Source organism: Zonotrichia leucophrys, chromosome 2 (assembly GCF_028769735.1).
Source record: "Zonotrichia leucophrys gambelii isolate GWCS_2022_RI chromosome 2, RI_Zleu_2.0, whole genome shotgun sequence".
In the NCBI taxonomy this organism is placed as follows: Eukaryota; Metazoa; Chordata; class Aves; order Passeriformes; family Passerellidae; genus Zonotrichia; species Zonotrichia leucophrys.
This window is the reverse complement of record NC_088171.1, coordinates 2,844,928-2,856,994: the sequence shown is the minus strand read 5'-3', so window position 1 is coordinate 2,856,994 and position 12,067 is coordinate 2,844,928. Positions and strand designations below refer to the sequence as shown.

The 12,067-nt window shown below is 47.5% G+C and overlaps 1 protein-coding gene across 1 annotated transcript; it reads right to left on the bottom strand.

Moving 5' to 3' along the window:
* On the bottom strand, positions 1–6,731 carry IBA57 (iron-sulfur cluster assembly factor IBA57). Its single transcript, XM_064703771.1, has 3 exons — positions 6,419–6,731; positions 4,777–5,108; positions 1–1,811 (listed from the first exon to the last, which is right to left on the bottom strand). Exons 1-3 carry the CDS (start codon positions 6,667–6,669, stop codon positions 1,420–1,422), a joined length of 975 nt encoding a protein of 324 aa, XP_064559841.1. The 5' UTR covers positions 6,670–6,731; the 3' UTR covers positions 1–1,419.
* Between the last annotated feature and the right edge of the window lie 5,336 nt (positions 6,732–12,067).

Here is a 12,067-nt window from a genome sequence, read left to right as displayed (position 1 = left end):
TCATTTTACAACAACCATAGAATTTTAATCAATATAAGCATTTTCTTTACAGACAAATTCCATTCACAGTAACACTGAAACAAAGGCAGAATGTGATTTGGGACGGGTTTTGTTACAAATATTCATGCAAAGGCTTTTTTGGTTTTGTTTTGGAGAAAATGGGATCTCACCTGGGCAGCTCTCTCATTGTGTAATGGATTGATTACAATACAAAAATAAAAAGGGTTCCTATAAATCACTGCAAGTTTACAGGGTCAGGAGGCACAGAGCTGGTTGGCTTTGGAATAAGAGAGGAATATGATAATAAGAGGAATATGTTGCAGCAAGAAGAAAAACTGGGGAAGCAGAGGAGTGTTGGCAGGCAGAAAAATTCAAGCAAAGAAATGCCCAGGCATTGGGCTGCTCTGAAAACCTGGGGTGGTGGATGGAGAAAACCCCAGCTGCAGGTGGCAGCAGGGACAGAACATGGTGAAAATCCTCCCTCAGCAAGGCCAGGCCAAGCCAGCACCTGTGGCACTGAAAATATCCCTTTCCTCTCCCAAAAAATGGTTTGAGTGAGGGGAGGCAGGAACTGGCTCTGCTCCCTCCACTGGCACCAAAGCAGGGGACAGGACAGGAGGTTTGAAACCTTTTTTCCCCAGGGATGAGTTAAAATCAAGGTCTGACATGTGAAGCACAAGGTGTTCCTCTTCCTGAACACAATTCCAGTGGTGGGAAGAAACACCAGCCCCACCAGCAAATTGAAAAAGCTCAGTGCAAGGAACAATTTGCAGCAAAAAACTTCAGCCTGAGAATACATCTTAATAAGAGCAGCATGATCTCCACTCAAAAAAAAAAAAAAAAACCAACAGAATTATAATCCCTCAGAATAGTTTTGTGAACCAATAAAAATTATAATATCTCAGAATAGTTATTGTGAACCAATAAAAATTATAATATCTCAGAATGGTTATTGTGAACCAATAAAAATTATAATATCTCAGAATGGTTTTTGTGAACCAATAAGATTTAATACCTCAGAATGGTTATTGTGAACCAATAAAATTATAATATCTCAGAATGGTAATTCTGAACTGAGAAATCAGTGCATGGAACAGGGAAAGTCCTGATCCCGTTGTTTGGGAGAGCAGAGTCTGAGGGAGTGAGTGTCAGCCTGGAGATCCATCCAGAATCCAACCCAACAACACAGGGCACCCCCTAAATACAGGGTCCCAACAAGTCATGGCACCCCTAAAAAACTGGGGATCACCCTCAGGAAAAGCTGCAATTCCCTGGATTTTTCTCTCCATGCAGATCCAACCCACAGTGATCTGCCACAGCTTTGGGTTCTCGCTGTGAGGAATCCTGCAAGACCCTCCCCACAGAACAGCAGCATTCCCAAATTCCCCACCCAAACCTCTCCCAAAGCTGCTCCCTCACCTACTTAGCAGCCCCTTTTGGCCACCACTCGGGCGTGGCGGCCCTGAGCTCCACCCTGGCCCCCTCCAGGGGGATGCAGAGCGGCTCGTGGAGGTGAGCCAGCCTCAGCAGGGCGATGCCCAGCTCTCCCCCTCCAGCACGGAACTTGCCCGCGCGTTTCCCGGCCTGCGTGAGGATGTCGGCCCCCTCGGGGACGCCAGCAGGGGGAAGCGGCCCCGGGAAGGTGACGGGCAGCAGGCGCTTGCGGATCACCCCCATGTGGTGGGTCCTGGCCGTCAGCTCCTGGCCGATGTAGCAGCCCTTGGTGAAGCTGATGCCGTTCATGAAGGCCAGGTTGGATTCCAGGGGGAGAGCGACGCCAGGAGGGAGATCCTTCACCCCCTCAGGGATTCCTAGGGGAGAACAAAGGTGGAGATTGGTGCCTTGAGAAGGATGATTTAGAGGCTGGACTGAGCTATAACAGTATAGCAATGTGCCCCTGCTGACAGAGTGACAAAACTATCCTTTGTGCCCTTAAAAAGGAAATAAACCCAGAAGTTTAGCGTGGAGGGTGTGAAAAATGTGTATTTTATGATTGGCTTTTCACAAATATTCAAATGAATATTATATGTGTTGTGTTAGAAAGTAATGCTGTATTAATTCTCTTAAGTAGTGTGTTCAATATAGTTTTAGGTTACAAAAATTGTTAAAATAGAAACTGTTATGTAGGATACTTTTTTAAAGAAAGGGCTTGCAGAGAGACAGCAGCCACAGGACACCTGAATCTTTCAGAGAAAGAGAATTTATTGCCCCATTATCAGGAGAAATGAACTTCTTCCTGCCTTGCTCAGCCCTGAAGACGCCATCAGGATTCAGAGGAAGAAGTTGACACTGCCCAGACAGAATCCTGTGTTTGAATGGAATTTATGCATCATGTATGAGGTGTATGAATATGCAACAGGCTGTTGTTTTTAAGGGTTAATCCTCTGTTAACGTGGGTCCTTTTTCAGGCTTGTGCTGCCCAGAAAAAGGTATCCAGACTGTCCATAACTCTTTGTATTTATTGTCTCATATTGTCCTAATTCAATTTGTCCAAATTGTTATGACTCTAATTGTATTACTATTTTTTAACAACCATTTTTATTACTATTAAACTTTTAAAATTTAAAAACAAGTGATTGGTGTTTTTCACAGAGAGGTTAGACAGCTGGCCTGCAAGCAAAGCTGAGTTGATAAAATAAATAACTATTGATGATTTTTGAATGCATCCATAGCAAGGAAGAAGACAAGGCTGTCAGCATGGAAACAGAAAAAATACATTAAATTTTTTGTAAGCTAGACTTTCTGCATAAGTAGATGTGTATACATGCTTTATTAAATTTCTGTAAAAATTTTGCCAATTATATTGACATTAATTGCTTTGCACCAATGAATAGAATAAGTTATTGTGATGTAGTTAATGACTTAAGTGTCATGGACATATTTTTTGAAAAATCCTTTTGCTAGGATTTTTCTCCTGAGAAGCTGAGAGGCCTCAGAAACAAAATGCAAACATTGATTATCTGCTGCTGTGGAACAGGTGGATCTGTGATTGGTCTCATGTGGTTGTTTCTAATTAATGGCCAATCACAGTCAGCTGGCTCAGACTCTCTGGTCAGCCACAAGATTTTATTATCATTCCACTCAATTCCTTTCTTTTCTGATGAAATCCCTTTTTCTATTCTTTTAGTAGAGTTTTAACATATCATTTCCTTTTAATATAATATATATTATAAGCTAATAAATCAGCTTCTGAAACATGGAGTCAAGATTCTCATCTCTTCCCTCATCCTGGGACCCTGTGCACACCACCACACTTAAGATCACGCTTTGTTAAGAGTATGTAAGCTGGAGAACATGCAGAATAAAAAAACCTTTTTCTTCTTAGATGCTGATCACATGTGTGTGTCATGTCCAACCTAAGGGTGACATTTTCTCTTCTCAATTAGGTAAAAAGACACCTCATAGGCTAGGGGACTTCACCTCAAAGTTAAGGATTGGACAGAAGCCAAAAAGTCCCACCTGAGCAACTTACAAGAAAGAGAAGAGAGCAAAGGAACTGATCGCTTTTGTGAGGTGTTTTACTAGAAGCAAGAACCTCTGGCACCTTGCTCGGGTTTTCTCTGTAAAGAGTTTTGTTATTTTGCCTTTATTAAAACCTTTTTGTTTCCAACACTGCACCAGAAGCCATCCTGCTGATTTTATGCCTTCTAGGGTACCTGAGCTATCCTGGGTGTGAAACACACCTCCAAGAGCTTATGAGACCTGGCTTGAGGACACCCATATTTCAGAATAGAAATAATAAAGAATAAAAAGAATGAAGCAGAGATTTATTAAAAGGCCTCCATGGATGCACCTTGGGCAGCACCAGAGCCCAGCCAGGGCTGCACCCAAGATGAACCAAAATGGCCCCAAAATGCACGAGCGCTCCCGGGCTCTCTCCCTGGGATCAGTTCTGCTCCATTTGCACCTTGCAGTTCATTGTCCCATTCCAGCTTTAGCCCAGGCAGTCCCACCCTGCTTGTTTTTCTCTCTCCAGCCCACGGGGTTTGTGCTCCTGGGCTGAGATTTGGATCATTTGTCCTTGGTGCCCAGCTGGAGCAGGAATTGTTTTGTCTCCCTGCTCTGTGCACAGAGCTCACCATGCCCTGATGTGGAGCTCAGACCCACACACTAAAGCAGCACAGAATCTGAAAATATAAAAGCTAAAACCTGAGGCATCAAGGTAAATGCTGCTCCTCATTAGATTTGTGCTCTGAATTGTTCGGCTCGTTCTCAGTTTGATTTTCCAACCCAAGGGGATCCCAGTCTCAGCACAGGACCATCCTCTTACCCTCTTTCCCAATTAATTTAATCCTTTATCAGCATGGACACACTAAAATCAAAGGCACTGAGGCTCCCAGGACTGAGATCCCTGTACAGTCTCTCTGACCTTGGAATAAACTCAAAAAATCCTGCCACAAAGTTTTTAGGAAGCCAAGTCTGGGTGTTTCCTTTTGCTTCCTCAGTAACAAGAAAAGTGCCAAGGCTGTGTGTCATCCCAAAATAATCAAAATTACTCCAACCACAGAAGCTTCTCTCTAAGAAAATGAATAATCCTGGCTTTCTTTTAGCATTCCTGACCAATCCTCATAATCTGAGTAAGAGAAAATTATACCCAAACATTGCCACCAGACAGAATTACAGCTCACTTTAATGCTCAAAGCAGCAATTAATATATCTATTAATGAACAAATTAAATGCATTAAAAATGGGAATGAAGGGTTTATAACTTATTCCTGCCTGAAATCAGCATGTGGACTCCCAAAACCCATACTGCAAACCAGGGCTTGGCTTTACCTTGTTTATACCTGTGCCTGTGGTAATCCTGAACATCTCCAACTTGGCTGCCAGGGATAATCTCTGCCAGATTTGCTCCTTTCTTTGCAATCAGTCTCCAGCCCATGACTTCTGCCCTGGGGTCAGGGGTGAGGAGCAGAGCCTGGTCTGCATGTTTGGGGAGGGAGCTGGTGTCCCCAGGGATGACAGCCCACAGGGACAGGTCGGGGCAGGGGCTGATGGTGACTTTCCTGCGGATTTTGTAGAGTTTCAGGTGCTGCTGGATGGAGTCCAGGACGCTGCTGTCGCACTCCAGCAGGATGTGAGGCTCCTCTGCTGTGCTCCCGTGGAGCCTAAAATAAAATATCACACCCCCAAGGTCAGGAAAATAAACCCCCACAGCAGCAGGAGACAAAGGTGGGTATTTATTTGGATCCTGGTGCAAATCCACAGAGAAATTTCTGTTCAGATTTCTGGATGGCACAGAGGGAGCAGCACCCACGTCCCCACAGTGAAAATACCTGAGCTGTTTCAGCTTCCCTTGCAAACACTGCCCTCACTTCTCCCAGGGGCACAAACAGGGCTGCCCATGTGGAATTCTCTGTTCTTACCTACAGTAAAGGGAATTTCACAGAATCACAGAATCATGAGGCTGGAAGAGACCTCCAAGATCATCGAGTCCAACCCGTGCCCTAACACCTCCACCAGACTATAGCACCAAGTGCCATGTCCAGTCTTTTTTTAAACACATCCAGAGATGGTGATTCTACCACCTCCCTGGGAAGAGCATTCCAGTGCTTTGTTATTCTTTTGGTGCAAATTTTTTCCTAATATCCAACCTGTACCTTCCCTGATGTATATTGAGACTGTGTCCTCTGGTTCTGTCAGAGACCAACCCCACCTGTCTGCAGCCTCCCTTCAGGAAGGTGTAGAGAGCAATAAGGTCACCCCTGAGCCTCCTTTTCTCAGGGTCAAAAACCCCAGCTCCTTCACACGTTCCTCACAGGGTTTGTGTTCCAAACCCCTCACCAGCCTCGCTGCCTCCTCTGGACGTGCTCAAGCACCTCAACATCCTTCATAAACTGAGGGGCCAGAACTGGACACAGCTGGGGGAGAAGCTTCATTCACTGTCACACAATCCCAGGATGGTTTGGGTTGGGAGGGACCTTAAAGCCCATCCAGTTCCAACCCCGACACCTTCCACCATCCCAGGCTGCTCCAAGCCCTGTCCAACCTGGCCTTGTGCACTTCCAGGGATCCAGGGGCAGCCTCAGCTGCTCTGGGAACCTGTGCCAGGGCCGCAGCACTCTCAGAGGGAAGAATTCCTTCCTAAAATCCCATATGTGGCCCTGGCAGGGGCTCTGAGCTCTCTCTGGAGCTCTCTCCTCTCCAGGGGAACACCTCAGCCCTCACAGCCTGGCTCCAGAGCAGAGCCAACATCCACACATGCGGATATCGCACCCATCACACTTCTCTGCTGCGGTAATCCCCAAACTCTGCACTGAGTGATGGCACACACCCACGGAGGAATCGCTTTTTTGCACATTAATTTTGACTTTTTGACATTTAGGCCGGAAATGTCAGGAGCCACCCGCCGCCACCCCGCAACGGTCTCTCCCAGCTCCCACCTCCCCCTCCCCCCGGCCGCAACGCTTGGTCTCACCTGTACAGGATGACGTCATAGAGGCAGCGGCCCTGCACGTTCAGCGCGTGCGCGTAGAGCGCGGGGGGGGCGTCGCCCTCCGCCACCAGCTGCGTGACGTCATTGGTGAGCAGCCCCTGCAGGAAGGCGGCGGCCTCGGCGCCCCTCACGCCCAGCAGCGCCCGGCCCAGCGGGAAACAGGCGGCGGCCGCGCCCCGCTGGCCCTGGCACCACCGGCGCAGCCCGGGCGCCGTTATTGCCCTCACCAACATGGCGGCGCCGTCACAGAGTCCCCCCACCGCCGCCGCCCGCCGCTGCCGCCGCCATCTTGTGTGTGTCCGCCGGGAGGGCGACACCTGCTGGCGGGGTCGGGGCGCCACGGGACCGCCCCCTTTCAGTTAGCCACGCCCCTTCACTACAGACCACGCCCCTCCAATAGACTCGGCCGCTGAGCTGGCCACGCCCGTGTCCTCGTAGCCACGCCCCTTGCGATTGGCCACGCCCCCGGTGCCGAGCGGCGCCGGGCGCTCCCCGCGATCCCAAAGGAGGAATTTGGGAACCCCCCCCCGGTCATGGAATAGCGAGGGAACAGCCCAGAGCACTCCCACGCCGTCGTGTTAGAGATGGATAACGAGATGATTGGCTCTCGCAATTAAGAGATAACTGTTGTGTGAATATTGAGAAAAGCTTTAGTGAAATGTCCTCTGTTCTCCCCACAGTTCCCTTTTCCCACCCTGTATTGTTCCCATCAGACAGCCTGGGTTGTCAGGACAGGTTTTACCTAGGACAGGTACAAAGAAGGCTGCACGTGTGTCCCTTACCTGGGGCAGGTGGGAATGGAAAAGCTTGGTGCTTAGGGGGTGAGGCAGGCAATACCTGACCTCAAATCAAGCTACAAGAAAGCAATTTCCATTGATAAATGGCAAAGAAAAGCTGCCTGACAGACTTTGGGAAGGGCCAGGGCTGGCTGATGCAACCCCCAGGGGTATAAAACACTGAGCATCCATCTTGAAGATAAACTGGGGATATGGTATCCATATCCATGAGGGGCAGTTACAGCACTACAGCTTTTTCTTTATGTAGTCCATTGGTGTGTTTTTATTAACGTTTAATAAACATCTTTAAATTTTCAAAGTGAGCAGTTGTCTCTCACATCCCTGTTCCAGCTGCTCCTCGTTTAATTGGAGAATCAGCCAGGCTGGAAAGGACCTTTGGGGTCATCAAGTCCAGCCATGCCAACCCAGAGCATGGCAGAGCCAGTCGTTCCTTAGCATCTCCATTCCTGCCCCTAAAATCCAAACAGAGAGGACACAGAGCCATTCTCCCCCTTCAGGCACATTTTGGATGTCAGGGTGGAAACTCCGAGATTTCCTTTTCTCTGACGTTCAGAGAATGCAAAACCCAGAAATATCCTTGGGAAGAATTGTGCCTTGCTTTTCTCTGTGAAGAGAAATGTGGAGCTACACAGGGGCTTGTTCAATCCATCAGGAACAGGTCAGTCCATCAGGGGCAGGTTCAATCCATCAGGGGCAGGTTCAATCCATCAGGGACATGTTCAATCCATCAGGAACAGGTCAGTCCATCAGGGGCAGGTTCAATCCATCAGGGGCAGGTTCAATCCATCAGGGACAGGTTCAGTCCATCAAGGTCAGGTTCAGTCCATCAGGGACAGGTTCAGTCCATCAGGGACAGGTTCAGTCCATCAGGGATATGTTCAATCCATCAGGGACAGGTTCAGTCCATCAGGGACAGGTTCAGTCCATCAGGGACAGGTTCAATCCATCAGGGGCAGGTTCAATCCATCAAGGTCAGGTTCAATCCATCAGGGACAGGTTCAGTCCATCATGGACAGGTTCAATCCATCAGGGACAGGTTTGGTCCATCAGGGGCACGTTCAATCCATCAGGAACAGGTTCAGTCCATCAGGGGCACGTTCAATCCATTGGGTTGCTCACCCCAAACTGATCCTGAATATTTCCCGGGCTGGGGAATCCCTGTGTTAAACCCCCCAGTTAAGCCATGGAGCTGATGCTGTTTCCCTCTGTTTTTCCAGTGGCTGCTGCTCGGTTTGAGCCCATCCTGCCCCCTCCCTCTGTGGGCAGGGGGAGCCTCCTGGCCCCAATGGCCCCACTAAAACCTCCAGGACAGGCAGCACCAGCACAAACCCACCCTGAGTGAAGGGAGGCTCATTTTCCAGGAGCTGGAAATGTGCTGAGTTAATGCAGGGCTGGGCTGTCCCCTTGTGCCCCACAGTGATAACCTTATCACACATCCCCCAGTGTGTCCTGCAGCACTGAGACACGTGGGGTGTTCACCCTGGAATCCATTCCCATTGGAATTTGGGGCTGGAGAAATAAAGGTGTGGGCAGAGGTGACCTTGGCACCTGTGTGTGCTCTGCCCACCTGCTGGCACCAGCTGTGTGTCCAAAACGGGGCTTGGCAAACCTGCCTGGCCCTGGGGCAGCTGGAGGAGCGGAGAGCTGGTGCCCAGGGTGGTTCTTTTCTCTACCTGGAAGTGGGAATGTGCCCAGAGCAGGAGCTGGGATTGCTTTTGGAAGGAGAAAGGGGAAAGTCACAAATCTGGAAGCACAGCTGGGCTGGACTCCAGAGTCCAACAGGCACCATGGAGGCACATCTGGATCCACATTTGTGAGGTTTTTTACCTGCTCTACATCCCTGCTTCACCCAAGTCTTTCTTTTATATTCTTTTAAGATCTTTTGAAGGTGAGAGTTCTAAGGGGATATATTGTTATTTTTGGCATGGCTTTATATATTATTGTTATATATTGTTATCTTTTGAAGAGCTAAGCTTACATCTTATCTTACCTTATAAAAATACCACTACACCGAGCTGTGGGATGGCCAGTGTCCATCCCACAGGCAGCCCTTTGCCATCTCCCTGCATTCCCAACCACCACAGGTGTGCTGTATCAAACCCCACAGAGATATCTGAAAGGGCAGCAAGGGGAATAAAAGTGAAAATGGAAAACAATCAGGGAGCCAGTTCGAGCCTTTATTTGTTTTACCACTTCCTACTGCCTTTATTCCATTCCCTTTGGGTTTGCTTTTCTTTTCTCATGGAGTTGTTCAGTTATTTCATGCAAAAATGCATGTTTGAGTCCAGAATTTAGTGGCTAATAAAGTCATGTTGAAAAATTTCAGTGTCAGGAACTACAACCCTGCCAGTTTGGTGCATTAAATGAGCTCAGGGGATGGTTTGAGACAATCCATGGTGTAACTGAGCCCTGGGAGGGTTTGTGCCAGCCCTCAGTGAGTGTGTGCCTGTCTTCACTAAAAATGGGGGACCTGAAGGCTGGTGGGAGGGACAACACAATTCCCAGAGCTTCCACGACTTTAATTCCTACTGGGAGGTGTGAAATTCTAGTAGGAATCCACTAGAATTCCATATCTAGTGGGAAACCTCCAGTGGGAATCCACTAGAATTCCACATCTAGTGGGAAACCTCCAGTGGGAATCCACTAGAATTCCATATCTATTGGAAATCTCTAATGGGAATCCACTAGAATTCCATATCTAGTGGGAAACCTCTAGTGGGAATCCACTAGAATTCCACATCTGGTGGGAAATCTCTAATGGGAATCCACTAGAATTCCATATCTAGTGGGAAACCTCCAGTGGGAATCCACTAGAATTCCATATCTAGTGGGAAACCTCCAGTGGGAATCCACTAGAATTCCATATCTAGTGGGAAATCTATAATGGGAATCCATTAGAATCCCATATCTAGCGGGAAACCTCTAGTGGAAATCCACTAGAATTCCACATCTAGTGGGAAACCCACTTGGCATTTAATTGTCAATAACTCATCCTGACCAGGGATAACCCCTGCAGCCAGCCCTGCAGGGCAATGCTGCCATCATAAACTCATTTTTTTCCAGCTTTTTCTTGAGTTTTTAAGCACAACACCCACGTGAGCTGCAATTATTCCTCCCAACCCTTGTGCATGAAATATTGTGCGAGGTCAGCCACAGGCAGCTGTGGTAAACTATAGCAGCACTCCTGGGACAATATCCCACAGCCTTGGAAAGGAAAACAGGGATTGTGGCACTGCAAAATCACTGGTGATAGGGGGAATTGCAAAAAAAAAAGGCAGGAATAGAGCAAAGTGGAAGCTGAGCTTGGAGGGAGTTTGTGCATCCAAAAGCTGCTCTGAAAGGAGTGTGGGCACCACTATTTTCTCCCAGGGAACAAGGGACAGAGGAAACAGCCTGAAGTTGCACTGGGTGAGGTTTGGATTGGATATTAGGGAAAATTTCTTCATTGAAAGAGTGGCCCAGGGAAGTGGTGGGATCACCACCCCTGGAAATGTTTAAAAACTGAGTGGATGTGGCACCTGGGGACAGGGTTTGGTGGTTGTTGTGCTGGGTTAATGGTTGGAATCCAACCCAGAGGGCTTTTCCAACCTTAATTAAAGGCTCTGTGGTTCCTGCTGGGGGGATTCAGAGGAAGGGACAGCTCTTCCTGCATTTCCTTGATGTGGCTTTGTGATGGGTGATTTACTCTAGGTTAAAGTAAAAAGGATTAAGTTGTTATTGTGTTGTCCCAAAGGATTTTATATTCTTTTAAGATCTTTTGAAGGTGAGAGTTCTAAGGGGATATATTGTTATTTTTGGTATGGTAGTAGAAGTGAAATAGTAATAATTGAGTGGGATTTTGAGTAGGTAAGAGCTAAGCTTACATTTTGTCTGGGGCAGGGTAACTTTATAGAAATACCACTACCATGGTAGAATTGTGCCTATGAGCAAAAAGGCCTCTGCTCTCTGCTCCAGCTTTTTAGATCAAGGCACTTAGTGTAAGTTTCTACTAAAAGCTAAAATCTATATTCTAAATCTATATTTCTATTTCACTGTGTAGCTTCATATATCTCAGTTTCTCCAGGTCAATCCCTGTGCCTAAATTTTCCCTGTGCCCTGAGGGGCTCCATTCCAACCCTGGGAGGAGGGATTGGGAGCCAGGGGGATGCTGTGGCTGGAATTCTGGAATTCTGTGACCCCAGAGAGAACTGGAGAGCCACTGGCAATTTCACTGTGGCTTTCCAAAGGAATGGGAGGGGTTGTGTGTGGCATTCACATTGTCTGAAAAATCTCTTTGCCCAGGGTTTTTCTCCTGGGAAGCTGAGAAGCCTCAGAGAAAAAGGATAACAATTCTTATCTCATTTGCTTCTCCTGTGTTGTGCTCACATGTGGAATGTGTTTGGAGATTGTTTACCCACAGGTGATTGTTTCATTGGATTCTGCTGTGAGTTGTTTTCACTCTTTGGCCAATCAGGGCCAAGCTGTGTCAGGACTCTGGAGAGTCACAAGTTTTCATTATTATCTTTTTAGCACTCTGTAAGTATCCTTTCTGTATTCCTTAGTATACTTTAGTTTAGTATTCTTTAATATAATATAGATCATAAAATAATAAATTAGCCTTCTGAGAACATGGAGTCAGATTCATCATCCCTCCCTGCCACGAGGCTCCCTGCAAATACAATAGTTGTGATTATTCTGCCTGTTCCCAAAATGCTGCTGGATGGGGGCTGCTTTTGCTTTCTTCCTTCTATGATTTGGGATCAATCCTCAGGGCAGGGACACCTCCCACCAGTCCAGGCTGCTCCAAGCCCCATCCAGCCTGGCCTTGGCTCTTCCCTGTCTCTTGGTGGGATCA